We start from the raw sequence: 24969 nt of genomic DNA, 5'->3' as shown, positions 1-24969 counted from the left end.
TCGTTCGGCGCTGCGGGGCTGCGGGGCGGCCGGTCTGGCCGGTCTCCTCCCGCGGCGGGCGGAGCCGAGCGCGAGGTGCGGCGCTGCCCGGGAGGCGGTGCTGTTCCGGCCGCGCGGCCGGCCCCGTTCCGGTCGGCGGCGCTTCCGGCGGGGCGATGCCGCCCTTCGCCTCGGGGCTGCTGGTGCTGACGGCGCCGCTGCCCGCGCTGCCCCGGCGGGCGGCTGGGCTGGTGGCGGCGGCGGCGGGGCTGGTGGCGGGGCCGCTGTACGTGCATCTGCAGCCGGGGCTGCGGCTGGGCTGCCCCGCCGCCGGCCCCGCCGCTCCGCNCGGTCCCGGCCGCCGCCTGGCACGGCAGCCCCGCGTCCTGCTGGCGGCCGCCGCCGAGGCGCCGGGGCCGCTGGAGCCGGTGCAGCTCGGGCTGCAGCGCCTGGCCGCCGCTCTGTACGGCTGCCCGCCGAGCCTGCCCGCGCTGCTGCTGGGCGAGGACACCGCGGGGGACCCCGAGGGGGACCCCGAGCAGGATCTCGACGCGACGCTCCCCGAATTCCTGGACGTGGCTGTTGGCGGCACCTTCGACCGGCTGCACGGCGCCCACCGGCTCCTGCTCAGCGCCTGCTGCCTCCTGGCCCGGCAGCGGCTCCTGGCCGGCGTGGCCGACGGAGAGCTGCTCCGCCGTGAGTCCGGGGCGGCCGTGGCACTGCGCGGGCACGGGGGCTGAGCCCGGTGCTCCCCGGGACAGGGCATTTGTCTGGGGGCCCAGTAACAAGTGAAGTCGTGGCAGTTACCCACACAAGGTGGTGCCATCCAGGCAGAGTGTCAGTGGGGATCCAGGGGGCACCCGGTGTCCTGCCCACAACCAGCAGGGTGTACAAAGTGTACAAGTGCAGCGAGGGCAAGGGAAGGGGGAGGCAGCGTTCAAAGTCCCATCTCTTGGTCTCTCTTTTCCCCCATCTCTTGGTCTTGCTTTTCCATCACTCTTGTGCTTCTCCGCCCTCCTGGCACCCGGCAGACAAGGTCCTGCCAGAGCTGATCGAGCCGTACGAGCTGCGGGCGGCGAAGCTGCGCGAGTTCTTGGAGGATGTGAAGCCCTCACTGTGCTACGACATCGTGCCTCTGGCCGACCCCTTCGGCCCCTCGGTCACAGACCCCGACCTGCAGTGCCTGGTGGTCAGCGAGGAGACCCGCCAGGGAGGGGTGGCTGTGAACAGGAAGAGACATGAAAACGTAAATCCCACACTGGAGATCCTTGCCCACCCTCTTGCCCTGCCTGATAATGACTGGGGGCAAATTTGGTCTTGATTTGCCCCTTCCCTCTGCTGCATTCTTATGGCTGGGGCTCCCTTCTCTTCATCAGGGGCTCCCCGAGCTGGCTCTGTATGAAATCCAATTGATGAAGGATCCTCACCACACTCAGAACGAGGAGGAGAAGATCAGCTCCTCCAGCCTCCGGCAGAGACTGCTGGGGACGCTGCTGCAGCCCCCACGGGTGAGGGGGGCCTGCAGAGCCACAGCTGCAGTGGGAGTGCCCGGGAGGAGGGGTGGGAGTCTCGGGAGTCCAAGAGTGTGGAGAGGCTGCCTGCTGCTCTGCAGGGCCTTTCGTGGCCACCTCCAGGCTGGGGTTCAGCCCCAGCAAAGCCCAATTCTCCATCTGCTGCCACGGCTTTCCTCTTTCCCTTAGCGAGACCCAGCTCTGCCGCTGCGCCCGTACATTATTGGGCTGACTGGGGGAACCGGGAGTGGGAAAACCTCCATTGCCAAACTCCTGGGGAGCCTGGGCGCGTTCGTCATCGACGCTGACAAGCTGGGCCATGCCGTCTATGTCCCTGGTGGCCCGGCCTACGAGCCAGTGGTGACAGCCTTTGGGGCAGGTAGAGTCACTGGAGGCTGCAGGGAGGAGGAGGGGAGGGAGGGGTGTCCCAATGTCCCAGAGAGCCCTGGCCTGTGCCCCACTCCCTCCCCATGGGTTCTGGGCTCCCCAAGTGTTGTGTGTCCCATGTCAGAGCTGTTGGTGGGGAACGATGAACCAGGCTGCTGTTTGCCTGGAAAAAGCTCTTCCCTGTCCTTTTCAGGAATCAGGTGAAGAGCTGCCAGGTCAGGTGTTTGTGTGTGCTGTTGAGAGCCCTGTGCCAAAGCCCTTTCCCCAACCCAGGCTTGCCACAGGGATGGGAGTTGTCCCTCCCAAACCTGTTGTGCTTCTGCCTTGCAGAGATCCTGAACAAAGATGGAACGATTAACAGGAAAGTCCTCGGGGCCAAAGTGTTTGGAAAGCAGGTAAAAGCAGGTTTATTGTAAATACTTAATGCTGTGAGTGGGAGCTGTTCTCCTGTGCCAGGGGTTTTGCGTTTTCAGCCCTTTGAGATGGTGACACCTTCCTGGTTGTGTTTTCTGGCAGTGGCATGGGGACAGGGTGGGACAGGTCACATCTCTGCAGCTGAATCAGCAGCTGTGCTGGATACATTGCTCTTGTCCTGCAGCTGCTGCTGCCCCCCTGTTCCCACCCCTGTCCCCACTGCCATCCCCATCTCCTCTGTACCATGCTTTTCCTTCACGCAGCTCAGAGCAACAGATCTGACAAACACAGCCAGGGGTCAGTGCCCCTTGTGCCCAGGGGGGCTCAGTGGCACCTGGCCTTTACAGGTGCTCAGCCTGTTGCTCTGCTGCTTCCCCAGCCACGGTGGAGGCACATCAAGAGGTTCCCTGGATGGACATGTCTTTTGTGGGACCTGCTGCACGGGGAGCTTGCTGTGCTGTGGAGCAAAGCACCTCTCACAGCAGAGACAGATCTCTGCTAATAGCAGGGCCCTAATGGCAGGACAAGGAAAATAATAGGAGAAAGCCCCCTGACCCTGGCAGCAGGAATGGGAGCCTCTGGCCAGTGTGAAAACTTTCCTTCCTGGTGTTCAGTGATGGGCTGGACCCCCCTCCCCACTTTCAGTGGCTCCTTCCTGGGTGTCCCTTAACTGCTTACACCCCCGCTCTCCTGGCTGGCTACAGAGGGGTTCTGAGGGCAAGGGACTGCATCTCAAATCCTGCTGTGTCCTTTCTAGGAGCAGCTGAAGAGGCTGACGGATATTGTCTGGCCCAAAATAGCCCAGATGGTGAAGGAGAGGGTCAGGGAGGCTGATGCTCAAGGTAATGAGGGTGGTGGCTCTGTGGCAGTGAAGCGTCAGGAAGGTGGGAGTGAGCCCAGGCTGCTGCCATCCATGGCCAGGCACTGAGGAATGCCCTTGTTCCCTAGGGAAGGCTGTGTGTGTGCTGGACGCTGCTGTGCTGCTGGAGGCCGGCTGGCAGGACATGGTCCATGAGGTGTGGACTGCCATCATCCCGGAGGAGGAGGTGGGCAACACCCTGGGCCCCTCAGTTACTGCCAGGGCTGGTCCTCAGCCTCTCCCAAGCACCTGAGTGTCCCCTGTGTCCCCGCCAGGCCGTGAGGCGCATTGTGGCCAGGGATGGGCTGACCGAGGAGGCCGCTCGCCGCCGGCTGCAGAGCCAGATGAGCAACAGGCAGCGGGTCGAGCAGTCGCAGGTGGTGCTCTGCAGCCTCTGGGAGCCGGACATCACCCGCCAGCAGGTGAGCCGGGGCTGCTGCAGCACCAGCGGCGCTCTGGCTGGTTGTGACGGCAGCTGCAGGGCTCCGTGTGTGCTCAGGCCGTGCCTGGCTGCGCTGTTCACCATCGAGGCTGCCACAACGGGCGGAACTGGGCATGTGGATTCAGCCGGGAGGGAAGAGGCGTGGGACGGTGCTGTGGCGCTCCTGCCCCGAGCCGAGGCGCCGCTCGCCTTCCCGCGGGCTCTGAGGCGCCGGCCGGTTCTGTGGCAGGTGCAGAAGGCCTGGGACCTGCTGCAGCAGCGCTTGAGCCCGGAGCCCGGCCCGTGAGGGCCCAGCCCGTGACGGTCCGTGTCCAGCCACCACTGCCCACCATGAACCGGCGGACGGAGCAGCGTGGGACCGAGACCACCGGCCCCGTCCAGCTCTGGGGAGGCTCCGGGGTGTCCGTCCTGCGGTCCCCCGGTGAGGGGGAACCCTGCAGGGCTGAGCCCCCGTGGGTGACAGTAAAGAGGCTGCTCCTGCAGTGCGTGTCCGTGCGCCGGTCCCGTCCTGTGCCTGCTCCCGTTCTGGGCCCGGGCTCCCGGTGCCCCGTGTGGGACTCCCGGTGCCTGTGTGAGGCTCCCGGTGCCCGTGTGAGACTCCCGGTGCCCGTGTGGGGCTCCCGGTGCCCCGTGTGAGGCTCCCGGTGCCCGTGTGGGACTCCCGGTGCCCCGTGTGAGGCTCCCGGTGCCCCGTGTGGGACTCCCGGTGGGTCACGCCTATGACGTCACTAGCGCGCGGGGTCCCCCTGGCGGCGCGGGGCAGCCGGCTCTCCCCCGCGGTCACATGACCGGGCGGGCGGAAGATGGCGGAGCCGCCGGGCGCCGCCGCCGAGGACTCGTGGGGGAAGGTGGGGCCGGGATCGGGTCGGGCCGGGCCGCCGGGTGCCGCGGGGGCGCAGGGCAGCGCGCCGGGACAGGGCTCATGGCGGCCGGGCAGGGTGAGCGCCGGGCTGTGGGTACGGGGGCGGGGAGCGCGCACGAGTCAGTGCCGGGGCGAGGGGCGGTGGTGGAGGCCCCAGCGGAGCCGCAGCTCGGGGGTGGCGGGTGCTCCTCGGGACGCCCGAGCTCCTGGGGGCGGGGGGGCTCCGGGGCGCGGGCCCGGTCGCCGCCCCAGCCCCGCTGACGTGTCTCCTCCGCCCGCCGGCCCCGCGCAGGTGGACGCGGCCTACGGCGACAATGGCCTGGACTCCGGTAGGTGCCCGGGCGGCGCCCGGCCCCCGCCACCCCCGTTCGTGGGTGGCAGCGGCTGCCCGGGGACGCCCCTCATGTCCCTGCGCCCGGTCACACCCCGCGTTGGGCACTGACCCCGGGACGCTCTAATTCCAGCGCTCTTCATGGAAAATGCCCGGAAAGGCAGCATAGTGTCCCGGGCCAACAGCATCGGCTCCACCAGTGCCTCTTCTGTCCCCAACACAGGTGGGGTTTGCTCTCCGTGACAACGTGTTTCTGCTCGCTGGGGAATCCGGCACGTGCCGGGCTTCAGGTCTGCCCTGCACCGAGGGGGTGAGCGTGGCTGGGCAGGATTCCTGTCCTGAGGAGAAGGAGGAGGAGGAAGGTGGTGGGAATAGCATCAGGGTTCTGTGGTTTCCAGCAGGGTTTGGAGTCGAGAATCACTCTGGTTTTGACATCTTCTCAAGGGAGCTGCCGGCACCTGCCTCCTGCCAGCTCCCTGAGGAGAGGGAAATGTTGTCAGGGCTCCTTGGAAGGCTTTTCTTCTGCCCAGCCTGCTGTAGTTGAATGGGGCAGGGGCTATGCTGGGCCTGGCTGCAGCTGTAGTGGTCCCTTGAGCTGTCTTGTGCCCCTCCTGGTGCCTCTGTGTGCCCACGCTCAGCCACAGCCTGTCCCCACAGACGATGAGGACAGTGACTACCATCAGGAGTCCTCCAAGGAGTCCTACAAGGACCAGCGCCGCCGGGCGCACACCCAGGCCGAGCAGAAGCGCCGAGATGCCATCAAGGTGAGTGAGGCAAGAGGCAGCAGGCAGTGCTGGAGTGCTGCTGCCAGCCTGCTGCAGCACCCTGCTCTCCCAGCACTTGTGTTCTGCTGCTGGATGTGCCGTGGCTCTGCCGGGCTGTGCTGTGGGAGCTGGGTGTGCTCCTGGCCCCACAGGATGAGCCCACACCCTGTGGCTCTGCTTCCCTGCAGAAAGGCTACAATGACTTGCAGGCCATCGTCCCCACCTGTGAGCAGCAGGATTTCTCCATCAGCTCACAGAAGCTGAGCAAGGCCATTGTGCTGCAGAAAAGTGAGTCCCAAGGGCAGGAGGGAAGGAGGTGCTATCAACCCCCAAAGCTCCGCCCTGGAGGTGTGCAGGGCAAGGTTCAGCACCTCAGAACCTTCTGGTGTGATGAGGCTCTGGGGAGCTTGGGTGCTGCTCACCTGCCCTCACTTTCCCCCAGGGAACTGGGTCAGTGGGAGCTGATGGTGCCCTGGTTCAGGCACCTGCTGTGGGGATCTCATGTGTGCTCCCAAATCCTCACTCTGTGTTTGCGTGCTCAGCTATTGACTACATCCAGTTCTTGCACAAGGAGAAGAAAAAGCAGGAGGAGGAAGTTTCTACCCTCAGGAAAGATGTGATGGCCTTGAAGATCATGAAAGTGTAAGGGAAGAGCTATTGGGGTCGTGCCCTCTACTTCCTGTTGTTCCCTCCCATCCTTGTGGGGTTCTGCAGTGGTTCTCCGTCTGGGGACAGCCCTGGAGCTGGGAACCAGGAGCAGGAGCTGGTGTGGGAATTCAGAGCTGGGAGTGGCAGCTCAGTCACGTGTGGACGCCTCACTGCTGACCTTGGTGTGCCCTGCTTGTTTCAGGAACTATGAGCAGATTGTGAAAGCTCATCAGGACAATCCAAATGAGGGGAAGAACCAGATCTCTGACGAGGTGAAGTTCAATGTTTTCCAAGGCATCATGGACTCCCTGTTCCAGTCCTTCAATGCCTCAGTCTCTGTAACAAGTTTTCAGGAGCTCTCAGCGTGTGTCTTCAGCTGGATTGAGGAGCACTGCAAGCCCCAGGTGAATGCAGGGCTGCAGAGGGGCTGGTGCCATGGCTGAGGGGGCAGAGACAGTGGCACAGGGGTGGCTGTCCCTCCACAGACCAACTGACCGTGTCCTCTTTCTGCCACAGACGCTGCGGGACGTTGTCATCGGGGTCCTGCACAAGGTGAAGAGCCAGCTCTACTGAGCCTCCCGTGCCACTTCTGTGCCCGTGGGGATGGGGCACTTCTGCCAGAGGCCAGGGTGCCAGGCACCACCCTGGGCCCTCTCCCTTGTGGCTGTTTTTAAGGTTCTCTGAATTATTTATTGTATTCCTTCTGAAGCCCAACGGTGGCTGTGCAAACAGTGCTGCTCCACTCGGTGCCTCCAAATCTTTATAGGGACTGGGCAGGAGGGGAGGGAAAGGTGGGGAGCAGAGTCTCTGGCTCAGGCCATGGGGTTGCCTGTGCCACTGACTCTCCTTGCAGAGCTGATCCCAGAGCAGATCCACTCTGTGCTCTCAGGCCTGTGACAGCCCTGCTATCCCCAGGGTGGGCAAGTGTGACAAATGCATACTAAAAACCATGGGTTTCTGGTCTAGCAGTAGGAATTGCTTTTCCCTGACCCTGTGGGCTGTGCCCTGCCCCTCTGAAGCAGCTGTTTTGAGTCAGCTGTTGCATTTTGGAGGAGCCTGGCAGTGCTGGCAGCAGGATGAGCCCATCAAGAGCTGGGAGCTGTGGCCCTGGCAGCACATGCTAAGGCCCTGATGAACCCCAAGCGTGCTGCATGCGTGAGTCCCTGGGAAGGAGGAGAGGAAGTTCCTGCAAGTGCTGGAACACCTCTCCTTTTCAGAAACTGTGGCTGTATTGCACAGGAAAGTTCTGCAGCTGTAGCATGGCATGGCTGTGTGCACTTGCTGCTCCTTCTTAGAGCTTTTATACACACACACATACATGACCAGTCTTGATTTGATTTTTATTATTGTAAATTTTGGAATGGTCCCACAGTGCTGCCTGTGCCAGCTGTAGAAGCAGCTGCTATCAGGGACATGTTTGACCCTGTCCCATGCCCAGTTTGGGTCACAGCTCTGCTGGGCACTGTCCAGAGTGATGGGACCAGGGTGCTGCCAGCAGCAGGATTTTTTCTCCATAACCATGTTTGTGCTCCTGCTCCAGGGGCACATCCAGGGAATGTTTATTTCAGGCAGTTTTTCCAGCACTGAGGAGGGAGCGCTGCCTCCTGCTTGGGAAGAAGAAGTGGAATTTTACAGACCTCCCACGTGAAAGTGATGTATTTTTCTATTGTGAAAAGTAATTGAATAAATTTTACTGAATGTTTTAATGATTTTTCCGATGCTGAGTTCCTGGAGCTGTGCCCTAGAGCTGGTGGTTTCCAGAAGCCCATTCCAGCCCCTGTGGCTCACGTTGCTCTCTCCTGGCTCCTGCCCTCCCCACTCCTCAGGGCCTAAACCCTGCCCTGACACCCTCTGAAGAGACAAACACCACAGGGATGTGCAGCTGAACCAAAATCCTGGTGTTTAATGGATCATATTCTCATGTGACCACTCAGGCATGCAGCAGGAAGCAGCTAGAACACAGACAGAGCTCTGCAGCCCAGAGAATCCCTCGCTGCCTTTCCTTACCAGAACACCAGGGACACAGCACCAGTGCCCCCACGTGTCCCCTCAGCCTCATCAGACCCCAGCCAGGCAGCTCGGTGCACTAGGGGCAGGAAAAAACAACATTCCACTGCAAGGAGAGGGCCAGTGCCAAATTACTCCTACCCACCACCCTTCCAACTGCAAAACATTTTAAAACAAACTCAAATACACAGGACAAATCCCAGTCCTGCAAAACCAGAAAAAGAACAACCCAACAGCCGAGTTTCAGAGGCAGCTCTGCAGCAGCTCCCCAGAACAAAGGCTCCCCCAGCACCTCACGTGGTCGCTGGCAGCACGACGCCGTGGTCCTCATCTGTCTCTATCCCAACCTCCTCCTGCACGGCACCGAGCAGATCAGAACAGGCTCAGGGTCTGGCTCAGCTCTGGGCACGACCCAGCCTCGGTACTTACAAAGAATTGCTTCTTGCTCTTGGGGTAGCCCTCCAGGATGGCATCCAGCAGCTCGGTGGCCTGGCGAGACAGGGCACGTGAGGGCTGTGGGCAGCAGTCCCAGCGGGGCATCACTGCCCACCCGCAGCACAGCCCGTACCATCCGCTTCCTCCGGCGCCACTCCCGGCGGTACAGCTGCTGCTCCCGGCACACCTGCCAACAGCACCGGGTCAGAGCCGCCCCGCGGGGCTCTCAGCAGCCCCGGGCAAGCAATGCCTGTAAGGGAAGTGCTGGATCCTGGATCCACACTGGCCCCGGGCTCAGCAGCTGTTCACCTTCTCTTTTTCCTCTGGAGTCACATGGTTGGTAGCAGATTTAATCCTCTCCAGTTTCTCCGCGTAACTGGCACAGTCCTTCCTCAGGGCCTCGATCTCCCTGGCAATCTCAGGGGTTGTCATGGAGCTGTTCAAGTCCTTCAGCTCTAGGAAGGTGGCACCAATCACAGGCCGGGCTGCGACCCGGCACCAGGGCACGGCTGCCCGTGCCCTCGGGGATCCCGGGGTGGCTCGGGGCTGCCCGGCCAGGCACACTCACCCGTTTCCATGTGCCGGCAGCTCTGCTGCAGCGCTTGCAGCTGGCCGGAGCGGGCGGCGATCTCCCCGTCCAGCCCGCGGAGCTCCGCATCGCTGGCGGCCGGGAGCTGCTCCTGCGGGGAGCGGCGGGTCAGCGCCGCGGGGCAAGCGGGGCCAGCGGGCGGCGGCGGCGGCCGGGGCTCACCTGGTCAGCGAAGTAGATCTTCTGCTTCCCGTAGACCTTCTCACGCACGCTGCCCTGCTGCGCCAGCTGCTCCAGCGCCTTCACCACGGCCTGCGGGACGCGGCGTCAGCCGGGCCCGGGCCCGCCCCGCCCCAGCCCGGCCCGGCCCCGCTCACCGCCTTGCCCAGCCCGTGTTCCCGCTGCAGGTTCCCGAAGGCATCCTGGGCGCTGTACGGGCGGTTCTGCTCCCGCAGGTACCGCAGCAGGACAGCGGTGGCGCCTCCTGCGGGACCAGCCCCGGTCACCGCGGCCTCCTGGGGCCGCAGAGGCCGCCCGGTGCTCCCCCGCCACTCCCGCACTCACCGCCGGCCGCGGCCTCCCGCCCTTTGCTCATCCCGCGGCCCCGGGCCTCCCGCCCCGCTCCCTTCCCGGTTGGCGCCGTTCACGCACTTCCGGCGCGCCGCCCGCTCCCCGCCAATCGCGGCAAGGGCGGGGCAGACCGTGATGGGCGGGGGGAACGTGCGCCGCCCGGTACCGGCCCGCCCTCGCGGAAACGGGCCCGCGCACAGCCCGCGGCGGGAGCGGCCCCGGGGCAGGCACGAAACGACCGGGACCGGCGCTCCCGCTCCCGCCGCGGCAGCCACCAGCCCCCCCCCCCCCCACAGCCGCGCCGCGCCCTCGCGGAAACGGGCCCGCGCACAGCCCGCGGCGGCAGCCACCAGCTCCCCCCCCCCCGCCAGCTCCGCATCGGACTCGGCCAGCGAAGGGGCTCCAACCCGTTACCGACCTCCCCTTCCCGGCTGAGGCCGCCCCCCCGCCCCCAGCCCCAGCACGGCCGACGCGGTCGGATAAGCAGAGTCAGACAAACAGCAGCCAGTAACGGGTCCCTGACGAGGTACGTTCTTGGCTGCACAAATGTGATCAGAACCGCGTCTATATGGCTTAGGAAAAGTAACGGGGGCACTCGGTGGGCAGAGGGGGGCTGGCTCTCCCTGGGGTCTGCTGGTTTGTTCACAGGACCGCGGCAGGCACGAGCTCCTCAGTCACTGCTGGTCTGGGCTGCTGTCCCTGTGCGGTCCCAGTGCTGGGCTCTGCCTGCACAAGGCTGGAGGCAGCAAGGGCCCAGGGGACACAGCACCGCCCTGTCAGCCCTGCTCCACCTCCTCCTTCCTCCAGGAAAACTGCACGGCCTCGGCCCTGCCCACGGGAATGCACTGGAGCAGCACAGGGGTTTCTAGCAAAGTGTTAGTTGGCTGTTAACAAAGGCTGTTAGTTCAGAAAAGCAACACAAAGCAGGGGCTACACGTGGATGTTCTTGTAGGTGGTCTGATGGTCACAGCAGGTGTCTTATTGCCATTGAGCTCTTACAAAACAGCATCACGAGGAGCTGGAGCCGAGGGAGCAGCCAGTGCAAGGAAAACATTGCGGCTGCACAACATCCACAGTGGAGCAAGGGGCTTGGTTCCACCTGGAGTTGAATATTGCTGGGAGAGAAGACTTGGATTTGTGCACATACTAGGATCAGGGAACAGCTGTCTGAGATAGAACAGCATTGAGTCCCAGACACGATGTCTGAGGGGCTCTGTCCTGTTCCCCTGGTTACACACCAGTGCCAGAACTCAGTGCACAATTGTTCCTGGCGATGCTGTCAGTCCCACTGGACTTGAGAGCTGCAAACACCAGATTTATTGTCTTAGAGAAAGTTTGGAGCAGGCAGCATCATGTCAGACAGTGCAGAGTGATTGTGGAGCTATCCCATCAACGTCTCTTCCCTACAGATTGCCAGTGTTCTTTATTTTAAGATCCAAGCGAGGCTACGAGTCACAAGTCACAGTGGTGTACCCAGCCAGGACTGGCTGTCACATCACCCAGACCCACAGGAGACGACTGAGAGAACTGTGCAAAGCTTTTCCTTCTAGGATTCACTCCATGATGCGCAATAGAAAACCAGGGAAGTGACAGGGTGGTTTACTGGCCCCGGGAGCCAGTGGGATCCAGCTGGTTCAGCTCGGACTGATCCAGCAGTTCAAAGTCATCCCCTTCAGCGTCAGTGTCCAAGTCCAAACTGGCTGCTCTGAGGTGAGTCTTTGCCCCTCTCTGGGGATTGGTGCTGCGTGAGGAGCCTGACTGAGAGCCTCCTGACAGTGCCAGCTGGATCATGCCCCTGGTGACAAAGCCAGCGATGTTGTTGGTGAGATTCTGCACCGATGGCAGTGTGCCAAATTCCTCCTGCTCATGTGGGAGCTGCAGATCCTCTGTCCCTTGTGGGCGGTACGCCAGGCTCGGGATCCCAATGCTGGTGTCATCTTCATCATCTATGCCAGTTGCTTCTGGGTTTATGGAAGGGAAGTCAGGGAGATCCCTGGCAAAAGATTCTTCTGGGTCACTGTGACCATCCAGGTCTGCAAGAGGAGAAAGTGCTTTAATTGCCAGTAGTCACCAGCACCCACAGGCCCAGGCAGGAGCTGGGCCAGCAGCTCCCCTGGACAGACTGTTGGGAGCTCACAGACCACACTCTCTTCAACATCTCCCTCCCCTCACCCCAAGTGTTCAGATCCCTCTGACCTCCCAGCTCACTCACAAGGAACACGGGTGCTGAAGCAGCCACCTGTGAGAGGGGAGCAGCAGCACCCACAGCCAGACTGGCAGAGCCTGATCTGCCTGTGCAGAGCTGCTGCCCTCGCTCAAGCACCACAGGAATGAAGGAGGAAGTTCAGTTCTGAACAAAACAGGCAGTTGCAGCTCATTTCCAGCAGCAAGGCTGACATCAAACAGCCAGACTTCAATGATGGGAGGTAACACATCCTGCCTCCGACCCATCACACTAGCACCTGCTTGGCATTCCAAACCTTCCAGAAGCTGTTTCCTCTCACCTTCTGATCCCTCTGTCAGGGGTGTCTGGCCCCTTGAAAGGTTAAACATCCCATTTTCAGTATAGGAAACCTCAGCATCTGAATGCTCAGAGTCGGAGATGGTCAGTTCCTTGGCAACCACGGAGTCATCCAGCTTTGAAATAGAAGATAAAATTGAAAACATCAGCACTGGAAAGGTTATCCCCATGCCTCAAGACAAAACAGATGATGGAGTGGCCTCCAGCTAAACCTAGACCCCATGGGAGACTGGTACCTGAGACTCATTCACATTTATTGCACAGGCTAGGAGACTGCAGCTGGCACAAGCAGCTTTGGACATTCTTTAATGGAACAGAGTGGGAAAGACCTATCTGAAAGGACAGTGTCCTCATCTGCTCTCCTATCACCCTCAGCTGTGCTGCCAGATGTGCTGCTCACATCTCAGCCAGATGCTGCATGTCCCTGCAGTGAGGTTTGTCCTTTCCAGCTGAGCTCTTCCCTCTCCCAGAGGCTCTGTTACCTTGGGGCAGAATGCAGCCAGCTCCTCTTCGCTGTCACTCCCATCATCCGTGGCTTCCTGACCAAGGGCCCGGCCACGCACTGTTAGAAACCAGAACAAAGCTGTTACTGCTGCTGGGGCAAGGCTCTGTGCAGGACCAGAAAACCCCAGACTGCACATAACAGAGCAGAGCTCTGTTGCACAGCAGAGCCACGATCATTTCTGACTGCGGCTGTCACAGGTTTTTTGCTGAAATGAACATGTTTAGAACTCCCTCGCACAGAGCCTTTCCTCCTTTTTCCAGAACAGAGAACACACAGTTCTGACAGCCAAGAACTGGAGCAGCTCAGTGCTGTGAAAAGCCCACAGCAGCTGCTTCCTAGGAGATGGCTGCAGAGGCGAAACTGCCTCTCTCTTTTCCCAAAGCAGTTCCAAGAATTTGCCATGGCAGACATGCAGCCCCCACTGCCCGCCAAGGCCAGAGCCTCTGCTCACAGCCCATTCCAGGGATCAAAGATCAAGGTGTGAAACCTTGGGGGCAGAAAGGGCACAGGACTCACGCTGCCTCTGGCGCTGCCTGGCTGTCACGTATCCCCGGACGCTGAAGTCCAGCCGCTGCAGCACGGGCTCCAGCCTGTGGTACATGCGCTGGCCCAGCCTGTGGTACACGGCCAGGGGCCACAGCAGGACCAGGAGCACTGCAGGGAGTGAAATGCAGGTTAGGAGGTTGCTCAGGATGCTGCTTGGCAAACATCCTGATGTTTTGTGATGCAGCACAACACACAGAGCACGGTGGATCTGAGCACTGAGGGCAGTGCTGTGGGAGGTTGTTGGAACAGGTGCCATCACCTCTGCCAATTTAACAAAATTGACAGGCCAACCTGTTGGTGCTCAGATCTGTAGTTACTAAGCACTCAAACACCTTCTCTCCAGACCAGACTTTGAGTCCTGGTCAAGAACCACCACATTCCTGGCAGAAAGTATTGTTTTAAATTTTCAAGCCATTCACACAAGCTTTCCTTCTGAGCCCCATCCTTTGGACATTCGGCACCCACTCATCTCCTTTCACATGTAAGTCTGTGTTGGCACAGATATTTACTTACACAGCGAGTATGAGAGCAAGAGCCCAGGGATGTACTGGCCCAGGACAGCCAGGAAAGTGAACACTCCACACACTAGAAGGCAAAACTGAAGACATGAGAGACAGTGAGTTTCCAGGGTTAAGCAGTAGGTCCACTCACTTCTTGACCATGTCAGCCTCTGCAAATCCTGGGTCAAGTCATTGTTCCAAGGAGGGTGAAGCCTTCACAGTGTCCAACCACCTGCTCCAGCGTGGGCACAGACACAGGGGTGTCTGCCCTCAGAGCCACAGGCAGCTGAGGCCTCCTGCCTCAGGGCAAGAGGAGCTTCCCAAAGCAGGGACACCAACAGCGAGGAAGAGGCTAAACTAAAGAGCTCTTCAAGGTGAAGAGGACAAGGGCAGTATCACCGTGCTACAGGTTTCTCTTCCCATAAACTCAAAAAAAGAAGAAAGAAAAAACTTGACACACTTTCTCAAACTGTTAAAACCCAGTGAGGAGACAAATTTGACAGACACTTGAAAAGCCAGAAACCTACAGACGGAGCAGCCACGCTCTCACTTCAGTGGTGCAATCCACACACTGACATTCACTTTCTCCTCCCTCCTCCACAACCTAATCTGATTATTCTGCCTGGGCTTTCCATTCCTTCCCACCACATAATAGGCACAGTGTTGTGGGAGACCTCCCATGACAACCTCCCATCCAGGAATGTGTTCAGCCAGTGCTGGATGCCAGCACAGGAGGATCCTCGTGGTCAGCAGAGGCTCCACACCAAACAGGTTATTTTCTGAACTGCACATTCTTACCTTGCCAGGACTTTGCCTCTTGAAAACGAAGAGATTACTTAAGAAGTTGGTCCCAGTCACCCATCCTTCAGCCAAATGATGACAGAGCTCTGGCAGTCCGAGCAGCCGAGGGTGGACGTATCCCCAGCTGCAGTGAAGGCAGAATTTGGGAAGATATTGCTGCATCAGTGTCAGCCTTGTTACAAATACTTGTCTTAAAGCTTCCTTCTGTTCCCACCCAGCACAGAGCTCTAGAGATGAGGGTCACTTGCCCTCCAAGCAGTGCCCTGCCCAAAGCAGTTCATCTACAGCCCCTCTAGCAGCATCCCAGTGCTCCCACAGCAGCTGACGAGCAGGAATTTCAGTCAATGCCCTGGACCAGTTTCCATGCTGCTGGAGGGAGTGCACAGTGCAGAGGCAAATCAAGTGAATCCATTTACTTTTTCTGTGTTTATCTGGTCAACTGCAGCCTCCAAGTGTTCAGCATGAGGTCTAGAAGCAGCCTTGCTCCTCACTTCATGTACTCAGTTACTCTGGAGGCCTTGAACTGGTCAGTTGTTAGTGTTGCCTAACTGCTAGTCAGGAGTACCTGAAGGTTAGAAAGAGCAATTCCTTTTGTGCTTGGGCCTCTTAAAAAAGAAATTAATAAAGACAATTGTCCTTTGGCAGCAGCTCAGGTGATTTAATCAGGAACTGACATCCAGCACAGCCTGGCAGTGGGGCAGGAAGGTGTGCCCAGAGAGGCAGGTGTGAGCAGTGAGGCAACACCTCAGCATTTCTCAACCCATAATTAATGCAGCAGTCAGATCATAACTATGCAGAAACAACTGCTGGAACAAGCCTGTTAAATATTCCCTATCAAGTCTCAGAAGACTTCATTAATTCCCACAGAAATGCTGTTTTCCTGCTACTGGAGACCCATACAAGAGAAATTGCTCCTAAGGCAGCACCTCTAACTTCAGGGGGCAGGGAATCAAGCAAGCATAACTGGAGGCTGGTATGAAAGCAAAGTACAATAAAATGGCATGGGAAAGAAAACCTTCTCATGACCACCTGACTGCATCTGGGTCTCCATCTGCCCTCTGCTGAGCAGCTCCCAGGTCCCTCCTCCCTTCTCCCCCTCCTCCTCACCCGAAGGAGCCAACATCCCAAGCATGTGCAGGTAACAACACAGTATCACAGCAAAGTATCACAGCAGAGCAGTCAATTAGTTTCCTACCTCTCATTGTCTAATTCATCAGGTCTTGCCACTAAAATATTAAGAACAGACACTACATTAGTTGCAAGGAATTTGCCATGGGAATGCTTAGCTCTTGGGATTTAAGTAAAGCTTTAATAAGCTGGGGAACACCTGGAAAAGACATTAACTGTAATTACAGGATGGAGAAGCATCACTCCATAACAAATCTTGAGTGTGTACGTGTGACAGTACAGGACTGCAAGAGTCTCCCTGCTGCTCCTTGGTGTTTGTTGGACTCTAGAAGCTGCCCACTTCCCTCTCCCCCACTCCCTGCACACACCAGCTGGGGAGGAGGAACAGCCTGCAGACTGGAAGCATCAGGAATTTAAATCCTTTGATACCTTCCCACACAGGCTGGGACTTGAAAGAGATGTCCCAGCCACTCTGAGAGATCAAATCAGAGGGATGGAGGAGCTGGACAGACACTGTCTCCTAGGAAGGAGCCTGAGCCAAGCTTTGAAACCAAGGAAAGCTTTAATGTCTTCCCAGGAACTGCAAAGAACATGGATTGAAGCAGAAAGCTGGGAGCTGAACTTGCTGGTTAGTCAGGGAACCAGCCCTGGGAACATGCAGACCCTGACACTGCTCCAAACTAACCTGTCCATGCAAAGCCAAGGGACCCCAGCTGCTTGGAATGGGGGTGTTCATCAGTGTATTAATGTCACAAAGGAGGGATACAACTGCTTTGGTTACTGAAAGCTGAAAACTAACTTCATTACAGCTCTTCAGATGCCTCTTCTCCCAAAGACATCTCTGCTCAGCAGCAAGGCTGGGACTTGTCTTCATCCTAAACTGATTATGGATTCTGAGGGGGATTCCAGATGAGTTCCACATATGCTTCTATTTCTCACCCTGGTACTGAATGCTCACAAAGTGAATCACTGTGTCCAACCTGCACTAGGTCACGTACATCCTGTGGTTCAGGATTACAAGACAAATACCAGTGTCACAAGCATAAAAAGAACTTGTGTTTACACAGATCAGAATATCCCAGCTCCAGAAAGAGCATGCCTGAAGTACTTCTGCTGGCTTCTAGACCCTTAAAGCAAAAAGTTGAGCTTTTAACAATGTAACTGCAGGCAGTGCAGAGCCTGTACTTGTGGGGCTGGAAACTCGGCTTGATTTGCTGCTATGAGCTCAAAATGCAACTTACCACCAATTTCTGGCCAGATTTTGTGCTTCCACTGGTCTAGACACACTACTACTATGAGGGTTAAAGCAATCAGGAACAGCAAACGAAGGGAAGTCAGAGCAAAGAACCTATGGGGAAGAAACCAATGAGTCGGTACCGGCCAGATCTTTGTGAGACAAAAAGGAGTAACACAAACCAACCTCAAACTATTTACTCAGGGAGAAAACTCAGCACCTGCTACTCAGTCACCACGCAGCGTGCCCCGGGGGCATCTGCTGGGTGACTCGGTTTGCTCGTGTCAGTTCTCCCGGGACAGCCCTGCTGTACAGCTCCTGTCCCGGGCAAGCTGCCCTCCCTCCCCTGCCACAGAGCAGGCTGAGTTTGATGCTCTCAGGTACAAGGAGAGCACGGGGACGGGGCTGCAGCAGACCCAGCGCTGCCGGTCCCTCCTGTCCGGAACGGGGCACGGAGCAAACCCGCGGTCCCTCACAGACCGCTCCTCCTCAAGCCCCCCGACCCCCGCAGCTCCAGCGATCGGGGCTCAGCGCCACCCGGTCCCTATCCCGATCCCGGTCCCGGTTCCGAACCCGATCCCGGTCCCAGCCCCGCCGCTCACCAGAACAGGCCGTGCACCGCCACCCAGCACAGCGCGCTGCGGCCCGGCCGCTCCCACACCAGCGCGGCCTGCAGGGCGCCCAGCAGTGGCTCGTAGGGCCCGAGGCGGCAGCGCAGCGCCGCGCTCAGCGCCTGCACCCGCCGCTGCCGCTCGCCGGGCCCGGGCCCCACCGCCGTTGCCGCCGCCGCCATCGCTCCCTCACGGCGTCAACATCCGCCCGCCAGCTGCGCGCGCGCGGCCGCTGCAAGCATGGCGGCCCCCAGCAACCGACTGCAACTGCACTCTGCGCGCCGCCATCTTGGCGCATGCGCTGCCCGCACCTCCTGCCGGGACGCACGCGCGTTGCTAGGGCGCCGCCGCGGGCGGAGGGGCGCGGCGCTGCCCCGGAAGCGAGCAGTGCGCACGCGCACTGCCGTTGGCGCCGGCGGGAGACGCGGCGGTACCGGAGCCGGGCGGGGCGCGGAGCGGAGCGGAGCCTCGGCCGCGATGCCGCGGGAGATCATCACCCTGCAGCTGGGCCAGTGCGGCAACCAGAGTGAGCGCGCCACGGCCGTGGCGGGCCCGGGGGAGCGCGCACCGGGCGCGGTCGGGATGCTGTGGGGGGGGCAGTTAGCGGGGCCTGGCGGGACGGGACGGGGCGGGGCTTCAAGCGAGAGGGGCGGGGCCTGCGGACCGGGGCGCTCCGGGCCTTGCCCCGGTCCGGCCCCGGTACCGATCCCGCTGCCCGGTCCGTCTGACCGCGCCTCCCCGCAGTCGGGTTCGAGTTCTGGAAGCAGCTCTGCGCCGAGCACGGCATCAGCCCCGAGGGCATCGTGGAAGAGTTCGCCACCGAGGGCACCGACCGCAAGGACGTCTTCTTTTACCAGGTACCGGCGGCCCCGGGCCGGGGAGCGGGCACACGGCGCGAAGCGAGCTGCCCCGGTCCCCGCGGGGCTCCGTGCCCCCGCAGGTGCAGCTCCCTGTCTGTGCCCCCTGCCCAGCCCCTGCGGCCCGCGGGGCGGGCGCTGCCGGTGCCGGTGGGAGCGGCGGCTCAGCCCCGGCTCCTGCCTGCAGCCCGCTCCGGGCTCCCGCCTGCGCTCCCGCTGTGTTTGTGGAGCTCTGGGGGCGGAGCAGAGGCACGAGGCTGTGGCTGCCATAGATAGTGCGTTATGTAAGCACCGAGGGTTCCTCCCCTGCCGCGCTGGGAGCGCTCTGGGGCACAGACGCTGCACTGAGCACGGGCTGCACAGGAGCAGCCTCCCTTGCCAAGCCCGGCCGTGTGGGGCTCAGCTGCAGCCAGGGGTGGCTCATGCTCTGGCAGTGGAAGTGGCACCGAGCTGCAGCAGCATGGGGATCCTCTTGCTGTGGTTGTAGGCAGATGATGAGCACTACATCCCCCGGGCCGTGCTGCTGGACCTGGAGCCCCGTGTCATCCACTCCATCCTCAACTCCCCTTACGCCAACCTTTACAACCCAGAAAACATCTACCTGTCTGAGCATGGAGGGGGAGCTGGCAACAACTGGGCCAGTGGCTTCTCGCAGGTACCAGCCCTAGTGCTGCTGGGTGAGACTCCTCAGCCCTGGGGCTTTGTCCTGTGTCCCTGCCCTGTGTGGCACCCCGGGCACAGGACCACGCTGCCAGTCTGACTCAGCTTCACACTGAGCTTGAGCAGCTCTTGTCCATGTTCTGTGGGAAAGGAGCAAAACCAGTCCTGATCTCTCTTGCAGGGAGAAAAGATCCACGAAGATATTTTTGACATAATAGACAGAGAGGCTGATGGGAGTGACAGCTTGGAAGTAAGTAAACAAGGGATTTGGATCTGGTGGCCCTGGCTGGTGTTTTCCCAGCTGCGTTGCTCTTTGTAAGGTTGAGCTCAGCACTCTGGTGGGCACAGACTAGCTCAGTGAGCTTCTGAGCAGAGAACATGTAGAGAGGGGATCTGGGGACAGGAGATCTGTCCATCCCCACTCCCCCTGCCAGCCTGCCCCAGAAGTTCTTCCACTGTTTGCTTGTGGGGCATTTTTCTTTATGCTCTCCATGTGAACCCATACCCTGTGTGCAGACAGACAGGGCTGCCAGGTGTTCATGTCAGGTTGTGACGTGGCAGCAGGGGAAGGGAGAACATCACTAAAAGAAGCTGGCAGGAGATTCAAGTGCCTGTTGTGGGAGCTGAGCATGTGGGAGCTGCCCTGGAGTCAGGCAGTGGGAGCTTGGCCTCAGTCATTCTGGGAGGAGGGAGGGGTGTGAAGGACCCAGGAAAGGGCTGAGAACGTGCAGTCCCATTTCCTGTGACCAACTGGACCCTGGAGGTGACATTGGAGCTGTTCCAGTCCTGTTCTGGGTGGGAGGAACCTGAATGCTCTCCAGCAGCTGTTGCACTTTGTGGGGTGTGCAGAGATGTGGATCCCAGAGTGTGGGCAGGAGTGCCCTGAGGAGCTGGGGTCAGTCTCTGCTGCATCCATGCTACGAGGAGCTCTGGCCCTGTCTGGCAGGTCTCTGCTGGAGGTAGCAGGGGTGACACATTGTCTGCCTGCTCTGGGGCTGAGCTTCACCTTCAGCTCCTGCTGCTTCCTTCCAGGGGTTTGTGCTTTGCCACTCCATTGCTGGTGGAACAGGCTCTGGGCTGGGCTCGTACCTCCTGGAGAGACTGAATGACAGGTGAGACAGCCCTGTCCCCTTCCCACACCGCAGAGCTGGCCCAGCCTGGGCAGCCTGCCTGGAGCTGGAGAGCGCTGACTCAGAGCCACCACCCCCACCCAAACACTGCCTTGTGCAATCCCTGGCATGCTGCCTGCAGAAGGCTGGCTCCTGATACGCCTGGGGACTTCAGAGGCTCTGAAACTGGACTTGGTCTGTCCAAGCTCTGTCTTCCCTCAGCCATTCTTATCAGTCAGCTGCCTGCGGACACCCTGACAGTGCAGGGGAGGGTGGGAGGCTCTGGCTGAAGGCTGTGAGCTGCCATCCTGGCCTGTTTCAGCTTGCATCCTCTTGAAAATACTTGTGAGCAGCTGCTTAATCAGCCTGTGGATGGCTCAGCCTCCCTGTAGCTCCTCTGGCAGCCAGCTCCTGTGCTGCTGGGGTAGGCATTGCTGGGACACATTCTCTCCCTCCCTGGGAGCCACTCTGGCTGCAGCTTTGGTGACTCACCCTGTCCTGAGCCCTGGAGACTGCTTAGGCAGCTTGTGGGAGGGGAGAGTGCAGCTTGATGGTGTTAACCCTTGAGATGTTGCACTTCTCACTAGGTATCCCAAGAAACTGGTGGAGACCTACTCAGTGTTCCCAAACCAGGATGAGATGAGCGATGTTGTCGTCCAGCCGTACAACTCCCTGCTGACACTGAAGAGGCTGACCCAGAATGCTGACTGTGTGGTAAGAGGCCTGTGGTGCAGCCAGCCCTGAGGAGATGGCCCTGTCCCCACAGCTCAGAATTGCAGCCCATCCTGGGGCCAGCACCGTGTGCCAGCAAGCCCCAGGTGCAGCAATGAGTGTGCCCTGAACAGAAGGACCAAGCAGATGTGGCCCCAGGGACCCTCACTGGTGCTAACCCCTGCAGAGCTGCCTGGCATTTCTGCCTTGGGTCCAGCAGATCTTCCCGAGGCAGTGAGGACTGGCTGTGCTTCCTCTGTGTAGCTGTGCTGCAGCCCCTGCCTCAATGCAACTCCTGTGTCATTTGCAGCACCCACAGCATCCCCAGCCAGGCAGCACCTTCAGCCTGCACCGGGGCCTTTGGTCACATCTGACCAGACACTGGGGCTGCTCCCTGCATGTGGCAGTGCAGGAGCAGTTGCATTGGAGCTGCTGCAAGTGCCAGTGCTGGCCCAGGGGCAGAGCTCTTTGGGAGAGCACGGGGAGCACAGCCAGGAGGGAGGGACGAGGTTCCATTGACGGTGTCAGTTACGTGCCACGCATGAGTCAGCTTGTGGTTTCAAGTGTCTGCCACTTGTGCAGAGGGCTCCTCTCAGGAGCCTGTACTGGACCACCAGTGCCCTGGGACACATGGCCAGGACTGGCCTTCCTCAGCTGCCTCAGGGGCCCTTCACAGAGCCAGGTTTCTCTTGCAGGTGGTTCTGGACAACACAGCCTTGAATCGGATCGCGACAGACCGGCTGCACATTCAGAACCCATCATTCTCACAGATCAACCAGCTGGTGAGAAGGACTTTTCCCTCAGGAAAAACCAGAATAGGGTTTCCCTGCTGTGTTCAGTTTAATCTGAACCAGCTTCGTGGGCTGGGCTCAGGGGTGGGCAGCCTGGAGCTGTGAGTGAGGGCCCTGTGTCCTTCCAGGTGCCCCAGCTTCCCTTGGCATGTCAGCATGAGGCAGATTTTGACACTCTGTGACCCTCTGATCATCCTGTCCTCTCCCCTAGGTGTCCACCATCATGTCTGCCAGCACCACCACGCTCAGGTATCCTGGATACATGAACAACGACCTCATTGGGCTGATTGCCTCTCTGATCCCCACGCCCAGGCTGCACTTCCTCATGACGGGCTACACGCCGCTCACCACCGACCAGTCGGTAAGGCAGGCTCTCCTCCCCATCCCCAGGGGCAGAGAAGCTGCCACGCTCACCTTGCAGCATCCGTCAGCCCCGTGTCTCTGTGAGCTGTCACTGCACGTCCCAAATCCCAGGCCCACGTGCTCATGCCACATGACTGCAGCATGTGCAATGAATCAGACCTGAGCAGGCAGTTGTGCTTGTGCCAGGCTACCTGCTGCATGCATCAGGGTGGCTGTCGAGATCATCAGGGTCTGGACTGGCAAAAGCCACCCTTAGCAGTGATGAGAGCAAGGCCAGGAGAGTGGCTTTGCCAGTCCTGCCACCCCCATGAGCCATCAGCTTCAGCAATTTGTGTCCAAACACTAATGCTTATTGTCACTGATGGTGGGCTACAGGTGTCAGCCATTTCTTGAAGCTCAGTCTGTGTCTGAGAGTGAATTTGCCACCCTTCTGCACTTCAAGTGCAGCTTCTTGTGTTTGGCTGGTCCCTAACCAGTGTCCCCAGCCCCCTGCTGCCAGTGGGGCAGTTCTGTTTTGGGAGGTGCTCACCTGCGCTGACCCACCACGGCCCGGAAGGAACTAACAGCTGCTCTTCTCCTCTCCCTGTGTGCATTTCCTCAGGATGTTTCTCAGAGAAGCAAATCTGAAAAACTGCTGGCTCTGAAAAGGGTATCACTGTGTGATTTGTCCTCTGAGAGAGGAGTGTGGGCAGGGCTCAACCAGTGCAGGAGGGGGCTGCCAGCTCACCCAGCTGTCCCTGCTGTGGGCAGCCTGGGTGCTGGCCCTGGCTGTGCCCCCGCTGGCCAGCAGCAGCACTCAGGGAGGGCAGTGGCCAGGCTGCCCATAGCTCAGAGCTGGGCAAGGCAGGGAGGGCATGCAGTGGGGAACAGCCCCTTTGCTGTTGAACCCCCACTGCTCCCTGCCTGGCAGTGGGACAGGACCCGTGTTTGACAGCAAAAACATGAAACAGGTCCCTGTCCCTCTGTTCTCAGCTGAGCTTCACCCCCAGCCCTGCTGTGCTGGAGAATGTGGGCCAGACAGCCCCCACGCTGGAGCCTCCACTGACACTTTGTTTCTTGGCCTGGCTGTGCCTGTTGTGCAGTGTTGGGATTTCCCTGTCTTGCATGTGGCTTTGCATGTGACTACATGCCCAGGGTGAGGGCATTTCTGTCCAGCTGCCCCCTGTTCCTGTGTGAGCGTGTACCAGGCAGCAGGAGGGCAGGGAGCAGCACACCTACTGCCTCTGACCCCTGGCTGGCCCGTGCAGGTGGCCAGTGTGAGGAAAACCACAGTCCTGGACGTGATGAGAAGGTTGCTGCAGCCTAAAAACGTGATGGTGTCCACAGGGCGAGACAGGCAGACCAACCACTGCTACATTGCCATCCTCAACATCATCCAGGGGGAGGTGGATCCTACACAGGTGAGTCCCCGTGGCTGTTCAGGTTCCGATGGCCGTGGTGTGGCACAGGGAAGAGCATGGTCACTGTGCAGGGATCCTGGGGTGAGGCTAGGCAGTGCCTGAGAGCTGGCTTCAGATTGCTCCTGTTTGGGCTTTGGCCTCATGGGAAGGCTGCAGTCATGCTGAAATGACTCCCCGTGGTTGTGGGGAGCAGCTCCTGGGTCTGCTGCAGCCAGGCTGTTTGTCCCTCACCCTGCTGTCCCTTGCTGCTCTCATCCCACCAGGTTCACAAGAGTCTGCAGCGGATCCGGGAGAGGAAGTTGGCCAACTTCATCCCCTGGGGCCCTGCCAGCATCCAGGTGGCTTTGTCCCGCAAGTCCCCTTACCTGCCGTCCGCTCACCGCGTCAGCGGCCTCATGATGGCCAACCACACCAACATCTCCTCGGTGAGCTCCTTCCCTCCCACGCCCGGCCCTGCAGCCCCAGACCTCGTGCCTCTTCATTCTGGGCCTGTCACAAAGCCAGGGAGGCGGGTGGGTGGCTCCCAGCAGGGATCAGTCCTGCTGGCTTCTCTTGGGAAGGGTCCCTGGGGAGCTGTGGCCGCCCTGACCCGGCGCTGCTCTCCAGCTGTTCGAGCGGACGTGCCGGCAGTACGACAAGCTGCGCAAGCGAGAGGCCTTCCTGGAGCAGTTCCGCAAGGAGGACATCTTCAAGGACAACTTCGACGAGCTGGACAACTCCCGGGAGATCGTGCAGCAGCTGATCGATGAGTATCACGCAGCCACACGCCCTGACTACATCTCCTGGGGCACGCAGGAACAGTGAGTGCCCTGCCAGCAGACAGGAAGGTCCGTGGCCACCCCCACGCACGCCGGCAGGGCTCGTCTCTGCCGTGCCCACGTTTGTCACCCCTCAGCGCTGCCTGGTGTGGCAGAGCCCTCGTGCCAGTGCTCCTCTGTGGAAAGCTCTGTGTGGGGAGCCTGCAGCTCCTCAGCGGGGCACAGCCCCCGCCCCACCGTGTGCCCTGGCCCAGGACAGGACTGGGGCAGCTGCGCGCTCTGCTGGGAGGGAACCTCTGCCTGTGGGAGCAACACTTGCTGTGAGGAGGAGGAGGAGGAGAGTGACCCTGGGGCTGGGAACAGGCCTGGCCCCCTGAGTTTGGGTGCACATAACCCCCGTGGCCAAAGGCTCCGTGTGGCTGAGCTAGTCCTTGCCCTGGGCAGGAGCCTTGTTCCTCCTTGGCCAGATCAGGCCTGGGGCACGGGCTGTATCTATATTTTTGTAGGTTATTTTGCTTTAATAAAGGCTGTTCCTGCACTGATGCTGCCTGCATGACTCCAGATTGAACAGCCAGGCAGGGAAGCCACATGCAGAGACTGGGGTTGGTGCTTGCCTTGTCTGGCTGGCCAGCTGGCCCCAGTGCACAGGAGAACCCTGGCCACTGCTCACCGACGTGCCCTGGGGTGTGCAGGGCCAGCTCTGCCCTGGCTGGCAGTGCCATGGGGCCCAGGCAGC

General features: G+C 60.0%; 5 protein-coding genes across 8 annotated transcripts; 3 read left to right on the top strand and 2 right to left on the bottom strand.

Moving 5' to 3' along the window:
- The first annotated feature begins 120 nt into the window (after positions 1-120).
- COASY (Coenzyme A synthase) lies at positions 121-4074 on the top strand. The gene is made up of 9 exons (XM_041463059.1): positions 121-675; positions 1011-1225; positions 1356-1487; positions 1680-1869; positions 2208-2272; positions 3049-3133; positions 3240-3337; positions 3426-3572; positions 3822-4074. Exons 1-9 carry the CDS (start codon positions 156-158, stop codon positions 3876-3878), a joined length of 1509 nt encoding a protein of 502 aa, XP_041318993.1. The 5' UTR covers positions 121-155; the 3' UTR covers positions 3879-4074.
- A 179-nt stretch (positions 4075-4253) lies between these two features.
- MLX (MAX dimerization protein MLX) lies at positions 4254-8557 on the top strand. 4 transcript variants are annotated; one of them, XM_041463074.1, is made up of 8 exons: positions 4277-4530; positions 4747-4783; positions 4919-5008; positions 5443-5549; positions 5738-5837; positions 6092-6191; positions 6400-6601; positions 6714-8557. In XM_041463074.1, the coding sequence occupies exons 1-8, from the start codon at positions 4396-4398 to the stop codon at positions 6768-6770; spliced, it is 828 nt and encodes a 275-aa protein (XP_041319008.1). In that variant the 5' UTR covers positions 4277-4395; the 3' UTR covers positions 6771-8557. The 4 variants fall into 4 exon arrangements, with proteins under 4 accessions (XP_041319010.1, XP_041319011.1, XP_041319008.1 ...); XM_041463075.1 differs by having other exon boundaries at positions 4336-4440; XM_041463076.1 differs by lacking the exon at positions 4747-4783 and having other exon boundaries at positions 4254-4440.
- Positions 8075-10024, bottom strand: LOC121351165 (PSMC3 interacting protein). The gene is made up of 8 exons (XM_041463081.1): positions 9733-10024; positions 9546-9652; positions 9391-9480; positions 9208-9319; positions 8949-9094; positions 8773-8826; positions 8634-8693; positions 8075-8557 (listed from the first exon to the last, which is right to left on the bottom strand). Exons 1-8 carry the CDS (start codon positions 9761-9763, stop codon positions 8498-8500), a joined length of 660 nt encoding a protein of 219 aa, XP_041319015.1. The 5' UTR covers positions 9764-10024; the 3' UTR covers positions 8075-8497.
- A 226-nt stretch (positions 10025-10250) lies between these two features.
- On the bottom strand, positions 10251-17893 carry RETREG3 (reticulophagy regulator family member 3). Its single transcript, XM_041463062.1, has 9 exons — positions 17576-17893; positions 16981-17087; positions 15807-15837; positions 14609-14735; positions 13824-13908; positions 13281-13418; positions 12742-12821; positions 12243-12375; positions 10251-11771 (listed from the first exon to the last, which is right to left on the bottom strand). The coding sequence occupies exons 1-9, from the start codon at positions 17764-17766 to the stop codon at positions 11338-11340; spliced, it is 1326 nt and encodes a 441-aa protein (XP_041318996.1). The 5' UTR covers positions 17767-17893; the 3' UTR covers positions 10251-11337.
- A 59-nt stretch (positions 17894-17952) lies between these two features.
- TUBG1 (tubulin gamma 1) lies at positions 17953-24775 on the top strand. The gene is made up of 11 exons (XM_041463057.1): positions 17953-18110; positions 18329-18441; positions 18929-19096; positions 19283-19351; positions 20134-20213; positions 20798-20924; positions 21617-21703; positions 21924-22073; positions 23323-23475; positions 23739-23900; positions 24082-24775. Exons 1-11 carry the CDS (start codon positions 18062-18064, stop codon positions 24277-24279), a joined length of 1356 nt encoding a protein of 451 aa, XP_041318991.1. The 5' UTR covers positions 17953-18061; the 3' UTR covers positions 24280-24775.
- The last annotated feature ends 194 nt before the right edge of the window (positions 24776-24969 follow it).

This window comes from Pyrgilauda ruficollis, unplaced genomic scaffold (genome assembly GCF_017590135.1).
Source record: "Pyrgilauda ruficollis isolate IOZ18807 unplaced genomic scaffold, ASM1759013v1 scaffold161, whole genome shotgun sequence".
In the NCBI taxonomy this organism is placed as follows: domain Eukaryota; kingdom Metazoa; phylum Chordata; class Aves; order Passeriformes; family Passeridae; genus Pyrgilauda; species Pyrgilauda ruficollis.
This window is presented reverse-complemented; position numbering and strand designations above follow the sequence as displayed.